The 22,510-nt window shown below is 44.2% G+C and overlaps 1 protein-coding gene and 2 pseudogenes across 5 annotated transcripts; 1 reads left to right on the plus strand and 2 right to left on the minus strand.

Moving 5' to 3' along the window:
• Positions 1 to 2,001: 2,001 nt before the first annotated feature.
• On the minus strand, positions 2,002 to 3,855 carry LOC112130171 (putative zinc finger protein 137; annotated as a pseudogene).
• Positions 2,002 to 22,161, minus strand: LOC100938707 (zinc finger protein 28). 5 transcript variants are annotated; one of them, XM_063720267.1, is made up of 5 exons: positions 22,066 to 22,161; positions 18,757 to 18,844; positions 12,153 to 12,279; positions 9,294 to 9,411; positions 2,002 to 5,871 (listed from the first exon to the last, which is right to left on the minus strand). In XM_063720267.1, the coding sequence occupies exons 2-5, from the start codon at positions 18,769 to 18,771 to the stop codon at positions 5,745 to 5,747; spliced, it is 387 nt and encodes a 128-aa protein (XP_063576337.1). In that variant the 5' UTR covers positions 18,772 to 18,844; positions 22,066 to 22,161; the 3' UTR covers positions 2,002 to 5,744. The 5 variants fall into 5 exon arrangements, with proteins under 5 accessions (XP_063576337.1, XP_054397119.2, XP_063576335.1 ...); XM_054541144.2 differs by lacking the exon at positions 9,294 to 9,411 and adding an exon at positions 20,544 to 20,667 and having other exon boundaries at positions 22,066 to 22,150; XM_063720265.1 differs by lacking the exon at positions 9,294 to 9,411 and adding an exon at positions 20,544 to 20,606 and having other exon boundaries at positions 22,066 to 22,127.
• On the plus strand, positions 12,585 to 18,564 carry LOC134760751 (polyadenylate-binding protein 2-like; annotated as a pseudogene).
• Positions 22,162 to 22,510: the final 349 nt, after the last annotated feature.

Below are 22,510 nucleotides of genomic sequence, written 5' to 3' on the forward strand. Positions count from 1 at the left end.
AATTTCAGAGAAAAGCAATTTACAATGGTTAAAAATATATATATATAATAAAATGTGGGGTCAAAGAATAAATTTTTCAATATGTATCATAGTTGGAAAACAATGATGTGACCTCGTAAGAGTCTACCAAAGCTTATTTGAGAAGCAGTTATTTATTTAATTTTAATTTAATTTATTGAGACAGAGTCTCACACTGTAGCCCAACTGGAGTGTAGGTGCGCCATCTCAGCTCACTGCAGCGTCCACCTCCCGGATTCAAGCTATTCTCCTGCCTCGGCCTCCTGAGTAGCTGGGATTACAGGCACTTGCCACCAAACCAAGCTAATTTTTTCTATATTTTAGTCAAGATGAGGATTCACCATGTTAGCCAGGCTGTTCTCAAATACCTGACCTCAAGTGATCTGTCTGTCGTGGCATCCCAAAGTGCTGGGATTACAGGTGTGAGCCACAGCACCTGGCTTTTTTTCTTAATTAAGAAACAAGCCGGGCTTGGTGGCTCATGACTGTAATCCCAGCACTTTGGGAGACCGATGTGGCTGGATCGCCTCAGCCCTGGAGTTCTAGACCAGCTTGGGCAACATGGTGAAAGCCCATCTCTACTAGGAACACAAGAATTTGCCTGGTGCAATGGCGCACAGCTGTGGTCCCAGTGACTTTGGAGGCTGAAGTGGGAGGATCCCTTGAACCTAGGAGATTGAAGCTGCAGTGAGTTTTGATGCTGTCACTGCTTTCACACCTGGGCAACAGAATGAGACCCATCTCCAGTAAAAATGAAGAAAGAGGAAACACATGCATCCTGGGTCTGGGGACAGGGAGAATCTAAGGCCAATTAACACGAACCTCAGGAGGTCCTGATGACGTGTGCCCAAGGTGTTGAGGTTGCAGTTTACTTTCACACATTTTATGGACACATGAGACAGCAATCAATACATAAAACATATACATTGGTCCAGTCTGGAAAGGTGGAATAACTGGAATTGGGGGGGCTTCCAGGTCATAGGTAGATAAGAAATGATCACATTCTTTGAGTCTTTGATCAGCCTTTCACTAAATACACAATTTATATGTGAGAGCTGGAGGAGGAATAGCCACTTACGTCTTAGAGTGGAGTACAGTGGCATGAGCACGGCTCCCTGCAGCCTCTACCTCCCAGGCTCAAGCCATCCTCCCACTGCAGACTCCACAGAAGCTGAACCACCAGACATGTGCCACCATGCCCAGCTAATTTTTGTATTTTTTGTAGAGACAGGAGTTTCACCATTCTGTCCAGGCTGGTCTTGAATACCGGCGTTCACGTGACCCACCTGTCTCAACCTCTGAAAGTGCTGGTATTACAGGCCCGAGCCACTGCATCTGGTCTCATCGTAAATTTGACTTTTCTTGTTTCAATTTTAGCAGAATTTACATTGCTTTGATTGAGTCTCTTTTCAAACTGATTTTACCCTTCTGAGTGCCTCAAACTACATCCTGTTCAGACATGTTATAACAGATTTGTACCATTTTATTTTGGTGCAAAAAATGTGACATCATGCCCAATTTTCATATAATATGTATTTTTTCATGAACTTCGTGAAGACCCCTTATACTAGCAAACTGTATTCAAGAGGATATAAAAAGGATTGTAGATATGCAAGTGCCAATTATTTCTGGGATGCAAGGATGGTTCAACATATTCAAGCAAATCAATGTGATGTACCACTTGAACATAATGAAAGATGAAAACCACATCATCTCAATACACGGAGAAAAAGCATTTCACAAAATTCAACATCCAGTCATCATGGAAATCCTACACAAAATAGATAGAGAAGGAAATTTACCTCAACAATACAAAAACAATACATGAAATGACCACAGGGGAAATAAACAATCAGGGAAAATGGAACGCTTTTCCTATAGGATCTGAAATGATGTAAGACTGCTCTCACCCTTTCTATTCAATCAATATTGGCTGTCCTAGCCAGAACAATGAAATAGCAAAAGAAATCAAACTCATCCAAATCAGAAAGAAAGAAGTCAAATTTTATTTGTTTGTAGATGACATGATCTTCTGTGAAGAAAATCAGAGTCAACCAAAATACAACTGGAATAAACATATTCAGTGTATTTGCAGAAAAGAATAACAGCACCAAAAATTAGTTGAATTTCCATATATTAACAATAAATAATTTTAAAAGAAAATTAAAAACCACTTCCATTTGCTAAAGAGCTTAAAGTAAGAAATATTTAGGAAGAAACATATAAAGGTGAGAAGTTTGTACCTTGAAATCTATAAACATTGATCAAAATGATTAAAAACATGTATAAATACATATACAATCCACATTGATTGGAAAAATTAGCATTGCTCAATGATTATATAACCCAATGTGATTTAGATTCAACACAATACTCATAGGAATCCCCATAACTTTTTGTTAAAGAAACAAAAAACAGGCCAGTCGCGGTGGCTCATGCCCATAATCTTAGCACTTCAGGAGGTGGAGGCGGGTGAATCATAAGGTCAGAAAATCGAGACCATCCAGGCTAACATGGTGAAACCCAGTCTCTACTAAAAATACAAAAAATTACCCAGGCGTGGTGGCACACACCTGTAGTCCCAGCTACTTGGGAGACTGAGGCAGAAGAATTGCTTGAACCTGGGAGGCAGAGGTTGCAGTGAGCCGAGATGATGCCACTGAACTCCAACCTGGATGACAGAGCAAGAGACTCCATCTCAAAAACCAAAAAAAAAAAAAAAAAAAGAAAGAATAGAAATGAAAACACAGGCTGGGAAAAGTGGCTCCCATCTGTTGGCCAGGCTGTTCTCAAACTCTTAATCTCCAGTGACCTACCAGTCTTGGCCTCTCAAAGTGCTGGCATTACAGGTGTGAGCCACAGCACCCAGCCCAATCCTCTTAACATAAACAGTTTAATGTCAATTAATGCTTGAACTCAATGTTAAGTCAACTCAAACTCAGGTCAGTGCTCATTTGACTGTAATGTCAATTAATGCTTGATGGCTTGCTATACTAATGGCATTTGAAACAATTTTCTCCAAAAGGAATTTTCTGATGTTCTGCAAGGAGTGACCTCAGACTGAAGACCTTGTCACACTGATGAAATTTGTAAGATTTCTGTCCAGCATGGCGGATTCTCTGATGCCTATTGAGGTGTGAGTGTGAAGTAAAGGCTTTGCCACAATCATCACACTTGTGAGGTTTCTCTCCTGTATGAATTCTCCTGTGTTTTGCAAAGGATGAAGCTTGACTGAAGACCTTGCCACAATCATGACATTTATAAGGTTTCTCTCCAGCATGAGTTCGACGATGAACAGCAAGATATGAACAATATCTGAAAAATTTGCCACATTTTTTACACTTGTAAGATGTCTCTTCATTATGGATTCTCCAATGATTTGCAATGTTTGTAGCATTACTGAAAACTTTGTGACAATCATTACATTAGTCAGGTTTCCCTACACTATGGATTGCTTGATGGTGAATAAGTGGTGACTGCCCACTAAAGGCTTTGCCACACTCATTACACTTGTAAGGTTTCTCTCCAGTGTGAATTCTAGTATGTCTTGCCAGGTGTGAATCACTTCCAAAAGCCTGGTTACAAACCTTACATTTGCATGGTTTTTCTCCAGTATGAATTCTCCTGTCTTTCAAGCTGTGATTTGTGACTGACAACTTTGTCAGTCTTCACATTTGTAAGATTTCTCTGCAGTATGAAGACTATGATGACTTGTAAGGTGTGATTGTTGATTAAAAACAATGCCACATTCATTACACTTGTAAGGTTTCTCTCCAGTATGAATGGCTTTATGACTTACAAGGGTTGAATTGTGATGGAAGGTGTTGCCACACTCATTACACTTTTAAGGTTTCTCTCCACTATGAAGTCTATGATGGTATACAAGGTTTGACATCTGACTGAAGGTCTTGCCACACTCATTACACTTGTAAGGTTTCTCTCCAGTATGAACTCTCTGATGCTGTGCAAGGTGTGCTTGTTGATTAAAAACCTTGCCACATTCATTACACTTGTAAGGTTTCTCTCCACTATGAAGCCTATGATGGTATACAAGGGATGACATCTGACTGAAGGTCTTGCCACACTCATTACACTTGTAAGGTTTCTCTCCAGTATGAAGCCTACGATGGATTATAAGTGATGATGTCTGACGGAAGGTCTTGCCACACTCATTACACTTGTAAGGTTTCTCTCCAGTATGAACTCTCTGGTGTTGTGCCAGGTGTGAATCCCTCTGGAAAGCCTTGTCACAAACCTTACATTTGTATGGTTTCTCTCCAGTATGAATCCTCCTATGTCTTTCCATGTGTGATTTGCGACTGAAAACTTTCTCACATTCTTCACATTTGTATGGTTTCTCTGCAGTATGAAGTTTTTGATGACATGCAAGGTTTGCTTTTGTACTAAAAACCTTGCCACATTCATTACATGTGTAAGGTTTCTCTCCAGTATGAACTCTCTGATGTTCTGTAAGGCATGAATCACTCCGGAAAGCCTTGTCACAAACTTTACATTTGTATGGTTTCTCTCCAGTATGAATCCTCCTATGTCTTTCAAGGTGTGATTTGCACCTGAAAACTTTGTCACATTCTTCACATTTGTATGGTTTCTCTGCAGTATGAAGTCTATGATGGCGTGCAAGAGTTGACTGTTGATTAAAAACCTTGCCACACTCATTACACTTATAAGGTTTCTCTCCAGTGTGAATTATACTATGTTTTGCCAGGTATGAATTATATGCAAAAGCCTTGTCACAAACCTTACATTTGTATGGTTTCTCTCCAGTATGAATCCTCTTATGTCTTTCAAGGTGTGATTTGCGACTGAAAACTTTGTCACATTCTTCACATTCATAAGGTTTCTCTCCAGTATGAAGTCTACGATGGCGTGCAAGGGTTGACAGTCGATTAAAAACCTTGCCACATTCATTACACTTGTAAGGTTTCTCTCCAGTGTGAATTATAGTATGTTTTGCTAGGTATGAATTACATGCAAAAGCTTTGTCACAAACCTTACATTTGTATGGTTTCTCCCCAGTACAAATTATCTTATGTGTTTCAAGGTGTGATTTGCAACTGAAAACTTTGTCACATTCTTTACATTCGTAAGGTTTTTCTCCAGTATGAAGTGCCTTGTGAATGAAGAGGGATGTATTGTGACCAAAGGTCTTGCCACACTCATTACACTTGTAAGGTTTTTCATCAGTGTGACATCTACGATGGCATGCAAGGTATCGCTTCTGATTAAAGACCTTGCCACATACATCACATTTACATTGTTTCTCTTTTAAGTGAATTATCTGATGTTTTTTTAAGAGTGAACTACAATTAAAGGATTTGCCATTCTCAATATATTGGAAAGATTTTTCTCTCATGTGTACATTCTGTTTTTGTGTGAGTAATGAAGAATGGAGGGAATTATTTCCATACTTATTAGAAATACGGGTTTTGGGTCTACAACCAATTCTTTGGGATGCTGAAACTGAGGAAGCATTGTTCATAGACTTCTCAACTTGATTACCAATTTTCCCTTCAGGCTGAAATATGTGGAGCTCAGGCAAATGTGAATGAAAGCTTGATCCAAGCTGATCTTTAATAGGCTTGTTTCCAGGATGTCTTTGATCATGTCGGTCTGTATTACCAGTCAACTCTTTGATTTCCATCATGGTTGCTGCATTGCCATTTCTTTCATCTTTCCACTGAAACTCGAAGCCATGAATGTCGTTCTCAATTTTCTGGAAGCAAAAATCTCCAACATGATGATTTGCTTGTCTTTGCAATGTCCCTGTGTGGAACACTTCTGTATTGCCTTGCCCTGTTGAGAATATCTTCATCATGCATTTGGAAGAGATATCTACAAAATATAAACACCAATAGGTTTCCAATTAAGTACAGATGGTATATAATACTGAAATGTGTAAATATGACACAAAAAACAATACTTATTTTAAGCTTCCCAAACATGATCTTCAAAGTTTAGGAACACAAAAAGAGTAAGATTCTTTAATAAATAAAGGGCAATTACATGCCTTTCAAATCAATTCTATGAAAGTCTATTTCCTATATCATGACAAAACAATGACAGGGCACAAACATGTGTGAGCCTAAAGTAAGGAGTGTTTTTCCACTGTGACCCTAAAGTGTATCACAGTTTGCAAAACCACATCACTATCACATCAAAAAAAGAGAAAAATATATATTCTTCATATTTACAGCATATTTAGTGTATACAAATAAATGCTAAAGAACCACACGATATACTATATTGGTAAATAATCCACAACAAGCTGTTGTAAGGATAACCAAAATCAATGGAAATTCTGTATTGTGAAACAATCACAGCACTGACAAGACAACAAAAGATTACAAAAAATTAGCCAGGTATGGTGGCCCGTGCCTGTACTCACAGCTACTCCAAAGGCTGTGTCACAAGAATTGCATTAAGCCAAAAGGCAAAGGTTGCAGTGAGCCAATATTACACCACTGCACTCCAGCCCAGGTGACAAAATGAGCCTCCATCTCAAAAAAAAAAGGCAGGGCATGGTGGCTCATGCCTGTAATCCCAGTACTTGTAGAGGCCAAGGCAGGCAGATCAGCTCAGGTCAGGAGTTTGACCAGCCTGGCCAATGTGGCAAAACCCCGCTTGTACTGAAAATACGAAAAGTAACCAGTGTGGTCACAGGTGCCTGTAACCCCAGCTACTTGGGAGGCTGAGGCAGGAGAATCGCTTGAACTTGGGAGGGGAAGATTGTGGCGAGTTGAGATTACACCACTGCACTCCACCCTGGATGACAGACTGAGACTCCATCTCAAAAAAAATAAAATGTTAATACCATATTTTTCTGAATAACTGTTACAAAATTATCTATATCCATGTGGAACAGGCACGTTGTGATTTTTTTTTTTTTGCGACAAAATCTCCCTCTGTCACCCAGGCTGGAGTGCAGTGGCATGATCTTGGCTCACTGCAAGCTCCACCTCCTGGGTTCATGCCATTCTCCTGCCTCAGCCTCCCCAGCAGCTTGGACTACAGACACACACCGCCACACCTGGCTAATTTTTTTGTATTTTTAGTAGAGACAGGGTTTCACTGTGTTAGCCAGGATGGTCTTGATCTCCTAACCTTGTGATCCCCTCACCTCAGCCTCCCAAAGTGCTGGGATTACAGGCGTGAGCCACCGCACCTGGCCGACTTTTTAAAAAAAATTTTATGTATTTTTATTTTTTTGCGATAGAGTCTCACTCTGTCACCAAGGCTGGAGTGCAATGGTATGATCTTGGCTCAATGCAACCTCTGCCTTGGGGTTCATGTGAGTCTCTTCCTTAGGTTCTGAGCACCTGGGACTGCAGGCATGCGCCATTGTGCCTGGCTAATTTTTGTATTTTTAGTAGAGATGGGGTTTGGTGACACCTGTTGGCCAGGCTGGTCTCGAACTCCTGACCTCAGGTGATCCACACGCCTCGGCCTCCCAAGACCTGGGATTACAGGCATGAGCCACTGCACCCTGTGGCACTTTGTGACATTATCAAGGGGAGTGTCAGTTATATTGCGTACCACATACTGAAAACTCACATATAAAGTCATAAAAATCAATTAATCAAATATTGCAACCCATGATAAAACAAGCAAGAAAATAACAAGTAGATTTATACAGACTGGAGAATTCTAAACAATTCCCTCTTAAGAAAAAAACCACAACTTGTACTTACCACCAGCACACAACATAAGAACTGAAATAGATGTTAAGATCACTACCTTCTGATATATGAGGTCAAGAAAATATACAGCATTATAAGGAATGAGAACTGACTAACAGCTGTGTGTGGTGGCACATGCCTGTAATCCCAGCACTTTGGTAGGCTGAGGCAGGTAAATCAGGAGTTCAAGACCAGCCTGGACAACATGGTGAAACCCCATCTCTACTAAAAATACAAAAAAATTAGCTGGGTGTGGTGGAGGGTGCCTGTAATCCCAGGTACTTGGTAGTGTGAGGCAGAAAACATTTGAACTCAGGAGGTGAAGGTTGCAGTGAGCTGAGATCGTGCCACTGCATTCCAGCCTGGGCAACAGGATGAGACTCCATCTCAAAAAAATAAAATAAGATAAATAACTACCTCTCAAATAAGCTTTGGTAGATGTGGTATTCTCTAATAGGATGTTCTTGCAGATGCAGACTTTGAGAGAATTTAGTCATGGGTGTTGACTACTCATGAATAGGACTAGCGCATTTATAGAGACATTAAAGAGCTCGTTGCCTGTTCCTCTTTCCACTGTATCAGGACATGGCAGGAAGGTGGCTGGGCTAAACCATGAAGAAGGCTCTCACCAGGAACCAATCTGGCTGGCACCTTGCTCTTGGATTTCCCACTTTCCAAATTCATGAGAAATAAATGTCTTTGTCTTAAGCCTCCCAGTTTAAGCAATTTCCTTTTTTGTTTGTTTTTGAGATGGAGTTACGCTCTATCACCCAGGCTGGAGTGTAGTGGCACGATTCTCCTACCTCAAGTGCTTCTCCCTCCTCAGCCCAGTCTTACTCTGTTGCCTGGTCTGGAGTGCATTGGCATGATCTTGGCTCACTGAAACCTCCACCTCCTGGGTTCCAGTGATTCTCCTGCCTCAACCTCCCAAGTAGCTAGGATTACAGGTGCATGCCACCATACACAGCTAAGTTTTGCATTTTTAGTAGAGACGGGGTTTCATCATATTGGCCAGGCTTTTCTCAAACTCCTGACCTCAAGTGATCAAACAATCGCAGCCTCCCAAAGTGCCAGGATTACAGGTGTGAGCCACCGCGCCTGGTCCATTTTTGGCATTTAGTACATTCGAGGTTTCACCATGTTGGCCAGACTGGTCTCAAACTCCCAACCTCAAGTGATCTACCCACCTTGGTCTCTGAAAGTGCTAGGATTAGAAAAGTGACACACCACAGCTGGCCAGTCTAAGCTATTTCTAACAGGACAGTGAAATGTCAGAGACAGGAAAAAGAGCATCTCATCATCAACATCACCAAAGGCTGACAAATCTTATTAAACAAAGAAAGTTAAGAGTCTGTACTGTAAAACTTGCAATACTTGAAGCCATCTACTAGCACTAACATGTTTTTAAAAACTTGAGACAGGCCAGGTGTGGTGGTTCATGCCAATAATCCCAGCATTTTGGGAGGCTGAGGTGGGAGGATCACAAGGTCAGGAGATTGAGACCATCCTGGCTAACAAGTTGAAATTCTGTCTCTACTAAAAAAATACAAAAAATCAGCCCACGGTGTTGGCACTCACCTGTAGTCCCAGCTACTTGGAAGGCTGAGGCAGGAGAATTGCTTGAACCTGGGAAGTGGAGGTTGCAGTGAGCTGAGGTGACACCACTGCACTTTAGCCTGGGTGACAGACCGAAACTCTGTCTCAGAGAGAAAAAAAAAAAGAAAGAAATGAAAGAAGGCTAAAGAGTAACTCCAACCCACAAGCATATATAAAGTTCTCCAGGCCAGGTGTGGTGGTTCACACCAGTAATCCCAGCACTTAGGGAGGCTGAGGCTGGCAGATCACCAGGTCAGGAGATCGAGACCATCCTGGCCAACCAACATGGTAGAACCCTATATCTACTAAAAATACAAAACTTAGCTGGGTGTAGTGGTGCACACTTGTAGTTGCAGCTATTTCGGAGGCTGAGGAAGGAGAATTGCTTGAACCTAGAAGGCGGAGGTTGCAGTGAGCTGAGATCACACCACTGCACTCCAGCCTGGGCAACAGAGTGAGACTCCGTCTCAAAAATAATAATAATAATGATAAATAAATAAATAAAGTTCTCCAGTAAAGGTACATAAAAAAACAGATAGGCCAGGCATGGTGGTTCATGCCTGTAATCCCAACACTTTGGGAGGATGAGCCAGGCAGATCACCTGAGGTCGGGAGTTCGAGTCCAGCCTGGCCAACAAAAAGAAACCATCTCTACTAAAAATACAAAATTAGACGGGCATGGTGGCGCATATCTGTAATCCCAGCTATTCGGGCCTGAGGCAGGAGAATCAGGTGTACTGGAGAGGCAGAGGTTGCAGTGAGCTGAGATCGCAGCATTGTACTTCAGCCTGGGTGACAAGAGCAAAACTCTGTCTCATAAATACATAAAGTAATTAATTAATAAATGGACAGATACAGAAACTGGCATATGTATACCTTTTCTTCATAACTGAACTTTTTTCATATTATTTAAAATAAAAGACATTAAAAACACTGTACATATACATTAACAAAAATGGAACAAACACAGAATTAATTCTGACATAAATTAAAAAAAGTTCTAGTGGAGAAGAAGAAGTCACTTTTGCAGGTTATGGAATTTTTTTTTTTCTTTTTTTGAAATGGAGTTTCACTCTGTCTCCCATGCTGGAGTGCAATGGTGCGATCTCGGCTCACCGCAACCTCTGCCTTCCAGATTCAAGTGGCTCTCCTGCCTCAGCCTCCTGAGTAGCTTGGATTACAGCCACACACAATGGCACCTGGCTAATTTTTGTAATTTTAGTAGAGATGAAGTTTTGACATGTTAGCCAGGCTGGTTTTGAACTCCTGACTTCAGATGATCTGCCCACCTCAGCCTCCCAAAGTGCTGGGATTACAGGTGTTCACATGTCCAGGTTATGGAAATTTTAAGTTTCTTTATTATGCTATAACTTTCATACATTTAACATACCTGCAACAATAACCTCTGCCCAAATATCTAAAGAACTACAAGATAAAACTATTTAAAATAATAACAATGGTTAGGCATGGCAGCTCACACCTGCAATCCCAGTGTTTTGGGAATCTGAGGCAGGTGGATCACTTGAGATCAGAAGTTTGAAACCAGCCTGGCCAACATGGTGAAACACCGTCTCTACTAAAAACACAAAAATTAGCTGGGCATGGTGGTGAGCGCCTGCAGTTCCAGCTACTCAGGAATCGGGCACAAGAATCCTTTGAGCCCAGGAGGCAGAGGCTGCAGTTAGCCAAGATCATAGCAGTGCACTGTAGCCTGGGCAACAGAGTGAGACTCTGCCATAAAAAAAGAGAGAAAGAAAGAATAGCAAGAAAGAGCAGAGAGATAAGCGGGGGCAAAGAAAGATGTCCTTTCAGAGATGTGAGGATTTAAACTTTTCTTTTGCCACAGAATTCTCCCACTTGCAGAGAGTTTCCCCACACACTATTTGAAGGTGGAGCTTCCACTCTGCCCATCTGAGCTCTTACCTGTGTTTACACCTGTAATACATTCCCACCCATCTGGATTTTTTTGCTATTTTCACTTCACTCTCCACAGTCCAGGGCTCTTTCCCTTGCTCCAACATGGAGACAGCAGGTCAGAAAGAGACTCCTGCTTATAAAAAGAAAGGACCATAATATGCTGGAGCTTTTCTAGAGTCCCAGCCCTATGTTTCTGTAGGAAAGAAGACATTACAGATGAATCTAGGAAAATATTTCTCAAATTCCTCCACTGACTGCCTCATTCTGAATGCTTAGGGAGCACTGTAATATGTAGTATGTGGACATTGAGCTCTCTTCCAAAAACTAAAGAATCGAAAGCATGGGAGAAGCAAACAGGGAACTGGATATCTTTAAAGTCTGCCATAAGGTTTGTTTTTGTCTTTGTTTTTTGAGACAGAGTCTTGCTCTGTTGCCCAGGCTGGAGTGCAGTGTGTTCTCAGCTCACTGCAAACCTTGGCCTCCTGGGTTCAAGTGATTCTCTTTCCTCAGCCTCTCTAGGAGCTGGGATTACATGTATGCACCACCACACCCAGCTAATTTTTGTATTTTTGTAGAGACGGGGTTTCTCCATGTTGGCCATGCTGGTCTCAAACTCCTCACCCATAGTGATCCACATGCCTTGGCCTCCCAAGTTGCTGGGATGACAGGTGTGAGCCACCATGCCCAGGCTGCCATAAGGTTTTCTGCCTACTTTAGTTCTGGAAGCTCCACTGAGCTATCATGAAGAATGCAGAACCTCTAAACAAAGGGTCAGTGAAAGTCCAGATGCTATATCATGAAGCTTTCATTTCAAAATCAATACGGCTTCTATTTTAGTCAAGTAAGGATGGGGCTCCCAAGAGGCAACAAGAGAAAATACAAAGATATGCAAGGGCACATCCCCAGGAGGGAAGTTATCCTCACCCAGGGAGACAAGGTTCCTATAATTCTCCAGCATCACGTCCCTGTATAGAGTCCTCTGAGCAGGGTCCAGGCATTTCCACTCCTCCTGAGAGAATTCTATGGCCACGTCCCTGAATGTCAACAGACCCTGAAATGAAAACACATTTTAACCAAATGGTTATGGGAGGAGTTCCTATCTTTACAGAAAATGACAAGAGAGGGGGAAAGCATGGATATAGTTGTAGTGAATGTTCTCACAAATCCGAGGGAGGGATTTTTCACTACATGATGTCTTTACTATACTTTTTGAAGAGGTCAAGACACACTTTCAGTATGAAATTCTTAAGTTTGTGAAAACTTCAAGAAATAAACAAATAAAAAATCAATGTTGGATTCCTGTTATAAAAATGTTTGAAACTTTTATAGACACACCAAGTGACATTCATTATCTAGATGAGAGAGAGCACGACTGATGTCTTAAAAGATGACAACATCCACAGTAAAAGACAGGCTGGGCACAGTGACACATGTCTGTAATCCCAGCTATGCAGGAGGCTGAGGCAGGAGGATTGCTTGATCCTGGGAGGCAGAGGTTGCAGTGATCCCAGATTGCATCACTGCACTCCAGCCTCGGCAACAGAAACTCCGTCTCAAAAAAAAATTAAAAAAAAAAAAAAAAGCATTAGCTGGATGTGGTGGCAGGCACCTGTGGTCCCAGCTACTTGGAAGGCTAAGGAGGGAGGGTGGCTTGACCCTGAGGGTGGAGGTTGCAGTGAGCTGCGATCCCACCAGGGCACTCAAGCCTGGGAAACAAACCGAGACCCCGTCCCAAAATAAAATAAAATACATGAAAACAAAATTACTCAAAGTACAAAAATCAATTGTGTTTCTATATTTTCACAAAATAATAAAACCTAGAGACTCACAAAATAATAAAACCTAGAGACTCACAAAACACTAGATGTTAATACAAAGGGTTGTCATTTGTCCCAGATTTTCAAAATATAAAAGATTTTCAAGATATATACGTGTGTGTATATATGTATTTGTATGTATATGTGTGTGCATGTGTGTGGGGATATGTATGTACATATATGAAGTTTTTAAAAATATAAAAAGTAGCAAGTTTTATTTAACTGAAGACGAATCTCATCTTGCTGGAAAAGGACACTTTGGCAGTTGGGGGCAGGGGGGATCTTATCAGATCTAAGAAAACAGAAAATGCCCACTCCTAGAAGCAGTAATCACCTTTTCAACTGTGTGACCTGGAGGAATCTCCAGATATCTGTAGTAATGCGGGTGTGCACAGAGGCGGCTACTATGGCACTCTTTATACAGGGAAAAATCGCAAAGGACCCACATGTTGTCATTCAGCCAATTTCCAATGCAGATGTCAAAGAGCAAGATAGCCATGTTTACTAACATGACAACATGTAAATTCACAACTGGCAAAATCAAATATCAAACTAAAATATTTACTAGAACACAAAGAAAACAATAGACACCAGGGTCTACTTGAGGGTGGAGAGTGGGAGGAAGGAGAGGAGCAGAAAAAATAACCATTATGGGCCCGGCACGATGGCTCACGCCTGTAATCCCGGCACTTTAAGAGGTCGAGGCAGGAATAACCAGGTCAAGAGTTCAAGACCAGCGTGGCCAAGATAATGAAAGCCCTTCTCTACTAAAAATACAAAAAATAGCCAGACGTGGTGTTGGCTGCCTGTAATCTCAGCAACTCGAGAGGCTGAGGCAGCAAAATGCTTTAACCCGGGAGGCGGAGGTTGCAGTGAGCTGAGATCATGCCATTTCACTGCAGCCTGGGTGACAGAGCGAAAAAAAGGAGCCCAGTCGAGCGGCGACGTCGACGGCGGCAGCGGCGGCGGTGGTGGCAGTAGCACTGGGCCTACGGGTGGTCAGGGCTCCGGGCCGGGGCGGCGGCGCCATCTTGTGCCCGGGGCCGGTGGGGAGGCCGGGGAGGTTGCCCCGGGGGGCGCAGGGGACGATGGGAATGGCCTGGAATCTGAGGAACTGGAGCCTGAGGAGCTGCTGTTGGAGCCCGAGCCGGAAGAGGAGCCGCTCCAGCCCCGCGCCGCATGCCCGGGAGCTCCAGGCCCTAGGCCTCCTTCAGGAGCCACCGGCAGCCAAGAGGAGGGGGAGGAGCCGGGACTGGTCGAGGGTGACCCGGGGGACGGTGCCATTGAGGACCCGGTGCTGGAAGCTATCAAAGCTGGAGTCAGGGAGATGGAGGAAGAAGCTGAGAAGCTAAAGGAGCTACAGAACGACGTAGAGAAGCAGATGAATATGAGTCCACCTCCAGGCGATGCTGGCCCAATGATCACGTCCATTGAGGAGAAGATGGAGGCTGATGCCCGTTCCATCGGTGCTGGCAATGTGGACTACGGTGCAACAGCAGAAGAGCTGGAAGCTCACTTTCATGGCTGTGGTTCAGTCAACCATGTTACCATACTCTGTGACAAATTTAGTGGCCATTCCAAAAGGTTTGCATATATAGAGTCCTCAAAGATTCAATGAGGACTTCCTTTGCCTTGGATGAGTCCCTATTTAGAGGAAGGCAAATCAAGGTGATCCCAAAACGAACCAACAGACCAGGCACCAGCACAACAGACCGGGGTTTTCCACGAGCCCGCTACCGCGCCCAGAACACCAGCTACAGCAGTTCCCGCTCTCCATTCTACAGTGGTTTTAACAGCAGGCCCTGGGGTCGCGTCTACAGGGGCCGGGCTAGAGCGACATCATGGAATTCTCCTTACTAAAAAAAATGTGTATTAGGAGGAGAGAGAGGAAAAAAAGAGGAAAGAAGGGAAAAAAAAAAGAATTAAAAAAAAACAGAAGATGACCTTGATGGAAAAAAAACATATATTTTTAAAAAAAGATATACTGTGGAAGGACAGAGAATCCCATAACAAACTGCCGAGGAGGGACCTGTTTTGGGGAGCAAGGGAAGGCCCAGGGAGTGGGGCAGGGGGCGGCTTATTCACTCTGGGGACTCACCATGGACACGTCTCCACAGTGCAAGCTGCTCCCCATGTTTCCCTGCCCCACTTCGCCCCCTTAGGGACTGCTCAAGGGTAGGTGGGCATGGGTAGGAGGAGGTTTTTTTTTTTTTACTCAGGGCTCTGGAAGGACACCAAACTGTTCTGCTTGTTACCTTCCCTCCATCTTCTCCCCGCCTTTCACAGTCCCCTCCTGCCTGCTCCTGTCCCTCCAGGTCTACCACCCACCCCACCCCTCGTCTCCAGCTACCTGCCCCTCCAGATTGCCTGGTGATCTATTTTGTTTCCTTTTGTGTTTCTTTTTCTGTGTTGAGTATCTTTCTTTACAGGTTTCTGTAGCCAAAAGATCTCTGTTCCGCTCCCAGCAGCTCCACTGTAAATTCCCCTTCCCCCTGGGGAAATGCACTACTTTGTTTTGGGTGGTTTAGGGGTGTTTCTGTTTTTCAGTTTTTTGTTTTGTTTACCTTTGCCTTTTTTCCCTTTTATTTGGAGGGAATGGGAGGAAGTGGGAACACGGTGGTGGGAGATGGATTTTATTTTTTTAGCTCATTTCCAGGGGTGGGAATTTTTTTTTTTTAATATGTGTCATGAATAAAGTTGTTTTTGAAAATAAAAATTGTTTGGACTTTAAAAAAAGAAAAAAAATTTTTTAAGTCACTACAGAATTTCTTCTAAAGCCTCATAATGATGCAGAAATACACATGTACAAGACTTGCTCTGACATACACATATATGTATGTATATGTATAGATATGTGTGTATGTATGTGTATACATATATTTATATATATAAATGTTTTTAAAATATAAAAAATAGCAAGATTTGTTTAACTGAAGAGGAATCTCGCCTTGGTGGAAAGGATACTTTGGCAGTGGGAGGAAGGAGAGAAGCAGAAAAAATAACTATTGGGTCCGGGCACAGTGGCTCACACCTGTAATCTCAGCACTTTGGGAAGCTGAGGCTGGTGGATCACCTGAGGACAGGAGTTCAACATCAGCCTGGCCAACATGGTGAAACTCTTGTCTCTATTAAAAATACAAAAATTAGCAAGGTGTAGTGGCAAGCACGTGTAGTCCCAGCTACTCGAGAGTCTGAAGCAGGAGACACACTTGAACCCGGGAGGTGGAGTTTGCAGTGAGCCGAGATCATGCCATAATACTCCAGCCTGGGCAACAAGATCATAACTCAGTCTCAAAAAATAAATTAAAAAAATAACTGTCAGGGCACAGTGGCTCACACCTGTAATCCCAGCACTTTGGGAGGCCGAGGTGGGTGAATCACGAGATCAGGAGATTGAGACCATCCTGGCTAACACAGTGAAACCCCATCTCTACTAAAAATACAAAAAAATTAGCTGGGCGTGGTGGCGGGCACCTGTAGTCCCAGCTACTCGGGAGGCTGAGGCAGGAGAATGGCGTGAACCTGGGAGGTGGAGCTTGCAGTGAGCCGAGATCCCACCACTGCACTCCAGCCTGGGCGATGGAGCGAGACTCTGTCTCAAAAAAAAATAAAAATAAAAATAACTATTGTGTACTGGCCTTGATACCGGTGTGATGAAATAATTGGTACAAGAAACTCTAATGATGTGAGTTTACCGCTGTAAAAAACCTTCACATGTAGCCCCAAACATAAAGTAAAAAAAAAATAAACATTTTTGTTTAATTTACAACAGAATTTTGTTTAAAGTCTCATAACGATGCAGAAATACACGTGTATGAGACTTGCTCTGACAGCTAACACAGAGCTGACAGTAGCGGCTCCCCAGTGAGGCTGGAAGGAGGGTGGAGGATGTGACAGGGAAAGGAGATGCCTTATGGCAAAGGGTCTAAGCTGCAGCTTTGCTTGGAGTTTTACCACAAAATATATACATCATGTGATGTTTAAATATAACCATTTATATTTAATAATAATTGGTGGGGCTGGGCATGGTGGCTTGTGCCTGTAATCCCAACATTCTCGGGGGCTGAGGCAGGCAGACAACCTGACGTTAGTTCGAGGCCAGCCTGGCCAACATGGTGAAACCCTGTTTCTACTAAAAATACAAAAAAATTAGCCAGGTGAGCCAGGCGCGGTGGCTCAGGCCTGTAATCCCAGCACTTCAGGAGGCCGAGGCAGGAGGATCATGAGGTCAGGAGATCGAGACCATCCTGGCTAACCCAGTGAAACCCCGTCTCTACTAAAAACACAAAAAATTAGCAAGGGGTGGTGGCAGGCACTTGTAGTCCCAGCTACTTGGGAGGCTGAGGCAGGAGAATGGCATGAACCCGGGAGGCAGACCTTGCAGTGAGCCAAGATCACACCACAGCACTCCAGCCTGGGTGACAGAGCGAAAACATCGTCTCAAAAAAAAAAAAATTAGTCGGGGATGGTGGCGCGCACCTATAATCCCAGCTACTAGGTGGGCTGAGACAGGAGAATCGCTTCAACCTGGGAGGCAGAGGTTGTAGTAAGCTGAGATCATGCCACTGCACTGCAGCCTGGGCAACAAAGCAAGACTCCGTTTCAGAAAAAAATAAATAAATAAATAATAATAATACATGGAATGAGAATACGGCTTTATCCTCTTGGATAAAAAAGCAGTACTCTCCAATATTTGAGAAAAATTGCAACCATTTTTACCAAAAACATCTATTTCACAAGCCTCTCCACAGTAACACCATAGTCTCCCTGAGCTCAATGTGCTAACAATGGTTGAATGAATCTCCTGCTGTTATTTACATTGATTTCATGTTCTTAAAATAATGAAGGAATAGGCCAGGCACGGTGGCTCATGCTTGTAATCCCAGCACTTTAGGAAGCCAAAGTAGGCGGATCACCTGAGGTCGGGAGTTTGAGACCAGCCTGATCAACATGGAGAAACCCCATCTCTACTAAAAATACAAAACTAGCTGGGCATGGTGGCGCATGCTTGTAATGCCAGCTACTCGGGAGGCTGAGGCAGGAGAATTGCTTGAACCCAGAAGGTGGAGGTTGTGGTGAGCTGAGATCATGCCATTGCACTCCAGCCGGGACAACAAGAGTGAAACTCTGCTTCAAAAATAACAATAATAATAACGAAGGAATCATTAATGTATTATTCATGTCTATGTATGAACTTTCCATTCTAATTAGTAAGATTTTTGGAGTCAGAAACACAGTAACTCACTCAATTACGTAAAAATGTAGTATAAAATCAGGGAGAAAAGATTTTCCCTTATTCGGCTCCTTTTCTAGAATTTACCACGTACTTTGTGCACGTTAATACATGACTCCCATTGGCAGCTGCTGTAATCCTGGTCCACAGAGAGCTGACAGTGCATCCATATGTGGCCCCTGAACAATCCCTGCTGCCCAACAGCACTGACACCATGGGACCCTCACCCCATCTCCATCCATGTCTGGGTGTGAGCCCTTCCCAGGCCCATGCCCAGTGCAGCCTCTTCCCAAGTTCATGTCACTCTGTCACAAGAGACGGAATCTAAGCGAGATGAGACAAACTGAAAGAAGGCATGGGTGAGTCTGAGCAAACATATCAGGCAGGACACTTCAGACTCAGAGAAGATTCCCAACTCCAAGGCCCAGCGTTTCTGAAAGGAAGGAGACAGAACAATCCACCGAGAATATAATCTCACCTGAGGAAGAGCCATCCCTGACTCCTTTGCTTTCCTCTTCCTCTTCCAGGTTTCTTCCTCACGGACCAAGAGTCTTTAGAAGTCAATCCTGAATGTTAAAAATATGTTGTTTATTGCTCAGAATCAACACATCCCCTCCCTGTAACACAACAACACATACAAAGGAGACTTCACCTTGAGGAAATACAGTCCCCTCTGCTGCCCACTGCACCATGAACAAAAAATTCCTACAGGAAAACTCCCACTCTCCTCCTGGAGAAGCCCACACACACGCTGCAGCAGTGGGGAGCTGGGCTAGGATGAGCTCCCCTTCAGGAAATCTCTACCAAAATTACAAAAACTTAGCCAGGTATGGTGGTGCACGTCTGTCTGTCATTGGTCCCCGCTACTTAGGAAGCTGATGTGGAAGCATCACTTGAGCTCAGAAGTTTGAGACTGGCCTGGCCAACATGCTGAAACCCTGTCTCTACTAAAAGTACAAAAATTGGGCCAGGCGCAGTGGCTCATGCCTGTAATGCTAGCACTGTGAAAGGCCGAGGTGGGTGGATTACTTGAGGTCAGCAGTTCGAGAGCAGCCTGGCCAACATGGTGAAACCCTGTCTCTACCAAAAATACAAAAAGTAGCCAAGCTGGGTGGGCATCTGTAATCCCAGCTACTCGGGAGGCTGAGGTAGGAGAACTGCTTGAACATGGAAGGTGGAGGTTGCAGTGACCTGAGATCATGCCACTGCACTCCTGCCTGGGTGACAGAGTAAGACTCAAAAATAAAATAAAATACAAATAAAAATACAAAAATTAGCAGGGTGTGGTGGCACACACCTGTAATCTCAGCTACTTGGGAGGCTGAGGCACAAGAATCACTTGAACCCAGGCCAAGATCACAAGACTGCACTCACAGCCCAGAGGACAGAGTGAGAGTCTGGGATAAAAAAAAAAAAAGTGCATTTCTGATAGGATTGACACAGAGATAAGGAAACTTGAGTAATGTGATAGACACTGGTGGGCAGAGGGAACTTCAGATGGGGGTGGGAGGACATGGGAGACAGCTCTGAACCTAGACCTGAAGGAGAAAGGGACAGTGCCATCTTCATTTAGAAACATTGAATAAGAGCAGGGACAACGACCTGAGACAGGAAGGATTTTGATGTTTGAAAAAAGAGAAAAGCAAATGTGACTGGGGCAGAGGAAGTCAGATGAGGGCAAGCTCCCAGGAGGAGGCTGGACACTGGCAGGGACCCTGAACACAGGACTGTAGAGCCAAAGTGAAGAGTTGGGCTTTTGTCCTGGGGAACATGGGAAGCAGGTGGAGGGTTCCCTGCCAGGGACTGACATGACCTGCTTTAGACATAGCTGTGATATTCTAATATAGACAAAGACCTCCAAAGATGGTCTCTGTTTCTGAGACTACCACTCTGTTTCTTCCATTCTTCTGCTTTTTTTTTTTTTTTCATTTTTGGGGTACTGCATCTCATTGAAAATTCTAATTACAACTGGGCACTCCCCTCTCCCAGAAAAAAGCCACACCAGACACCCCCTCTATTTTGCCAATCATTTCAGTGGCCCGGGTCACTCGGGTTGAGCTTTTCTGGTCAAACCCCTCATCTCCAAGTTGCAGGGGAGGCTCACTGGGGCTCAGAGCTGGAAACATTTTCACCAAGTTACCCTGAGAAGGTCTGAGATGAGTGAGAAGCTGTGCCTGAATTCTTACATGGGGGCCTGGAAGGGCTAATGGGATGGATTGGTCTTATCATCCCATCCTTAAAATTAGAGAAGCATTTTTCACATACCTGGGTTAAAGAAAATTCTTTTGAAAGGTTCTGATGAAATTGACTCCCAACATCGAATTCTTCCTTACAAGAAAATCACAGTAACATTTATAAAATGCAGAAGCGTAAACACACAGCTCTTGACCTTGAAAACAGGGAAACAGAGTCAGCTGTAGAATTAAGACATAAGCAAATTTTTTCAATCAAGAATACATGGGTGGACAGCTGCTGTGGATCACACCTGTAATTCCAGCACTTTGGGAGGTGGAGGTGGGTGGATCACCTGAGGTCAGGAGTTTGAGACCAACCTGGCCAACATGGTGAAACCCTACTTCTACTAGAAATACAAAAATTAGCCGGGCTCCATCGTTGCGACTTATTTAACCTCTTGTTGGTCCTTCTCCCCAATCTTTAGATCGTCCTCAATCTCCATAGATTTCCACCTCTTCTCCCATCTCTGCTCTCCCTGTTAAATTCTCTCTTCTCTGTTATAACCCCCGGACCCAATCTGGCACCCCAGATCCCCAGGTGTCCTCCCTGCTGTGGTTCTCCCTCTGTTCTCCTTGCCACCAGCACCACTCTGCTCTGTTTGCCCTGGCTCCACATCTCTCCTCCTCTTCCTCACTCTGATGAGCCTCCACATTTTTGCCCCCCTCTCCTTATCTTGCTGTCTGTCCTTCATCTCTCTGTACATCTTGCTTTTCTCTACATTTCTCCAGTTGCATTTCTCCTCCTACTTTCTTATCTTTTATCACTTTTGCTGTCTCTTGGCAAATCCCTCACCCATCCTCTACTTTGCCATCTGTTATGGGTCTTTCTCATTCTTTTCTCTGTCTCAGGTTTTCTACTGCTCTCTCAGTCCCTCTCTCTGTCTCCTGATCCCTTTGGCCCACACAATCACACGAGGGTTTGGAGTAAGACGCCCGCCTGCATCTCGGAGGAGCGCATTTTCCGAGAGCTGGAGATGGGCATGAAGAACACCCCGTGTCACAGGACAGGCCCCGGGCACCTCTGCAATGCAGGCTCAGGGAAGCGATGACTGCGGAGGGGAGGCCTGGGGAGCGCCAGGGCCCAGCAAGAGGAGGAGGGAGGTGGGGGGCGACGACGCCTTCGGACAAGGGTGGGATCCGCAGGATCCCAGGACCAGAGAACGCGGCCTCCCTGTGACTGCGGTCGCGGCGCTGTGCTCCAGGAACCCAGGAGGATGAGGCTGGGTGGCGCGCAGGGTGGGGATACACCTCTAGGGTGAGGACTTTAAAAAGCGCAATGCGGAAGGGGTCAAAAAGGTTTTGAGCAGGAAAACTACGCGATACGAAGTGTATACATTGCCCTGTAGCAGAAAGACCGAGGACGGGACCAGCCTCAGTGCGACTTTAAACCTAAAAAGAAGGGGCTTCCAGACTCCCAGGAGAACATCTCCATTTGCTCTGAGTGAAGGAAGAAAGGTAAGAATTTCCAGGTCTATGGGGACCCCACATCCCACGTACAGAAGTGCCGGGGACCTGGGAAGCGCAGACTTAATACCACACAGAGCAAAACTCACCGCCGCGGCGTGACCGTCATTCCACTGGATCCACTTCCTGGTCTGCGCGAATCTGCGCGCGCAGGACAGAAACCAGGCCTGGGTGGAGCCAAGGAGGAGGTGAGCGGGGCCTGGGTGTGGTGTGGGCGGGGCGCGAAGCGAGAGACCTTGCCCTTTAGAACTGGCAGAGGGCGGGGCCAGAGCGGGACCTGTGAGTCTCAGCCTCCTCCCAGGCCACGTTCTCAGGCTTTTGAACCCGGGAGATAGAGCTTGCAGTGGGTCGAGATCGAGCCACTGCACTCCAGCCTGGGCGACAGAGCCAGACTCCGTCTCTAAAAAAAAAAAAAAAAAAAAAAAAAAATGCTTGTGCGAGATAGGGATACAACATTTCTCTTTTCCATGTGGATATCCTGTTAGTTGTCCCAGAACATTTGTAAAAGAGATCTATTACTTTCTCCTTTTTATT

Source organism: Pongo abelii, chromosome 20 (genome assembly GCF_028885655.2).
Source record: "Pongo abelii isolate AG06213 chromosome 20, NHGRI_mPonAbe1-v2.0_pri, whole genome shotgun sequence".
Taxonomy (NCBI): domain Eukaryota; kingdom Metazoa; phylum Chordata; class Mammalia; order Primates; family Hominidae; genus Pongo; species Pongo abelii.

What these genes read in the sequence shown, in the direction of transcription:
- LOC100938707 (XM_063720264.1), bottom strand. An exon ending in TAGGAACCTTGTCTCCCTGG is followed by an intron (nt 5,872 to 12,152) that starts GTGAGGATAACT and finishes TATATTTTGTAG; the next exon opens with ATATCTCTTCCAAATGCATG.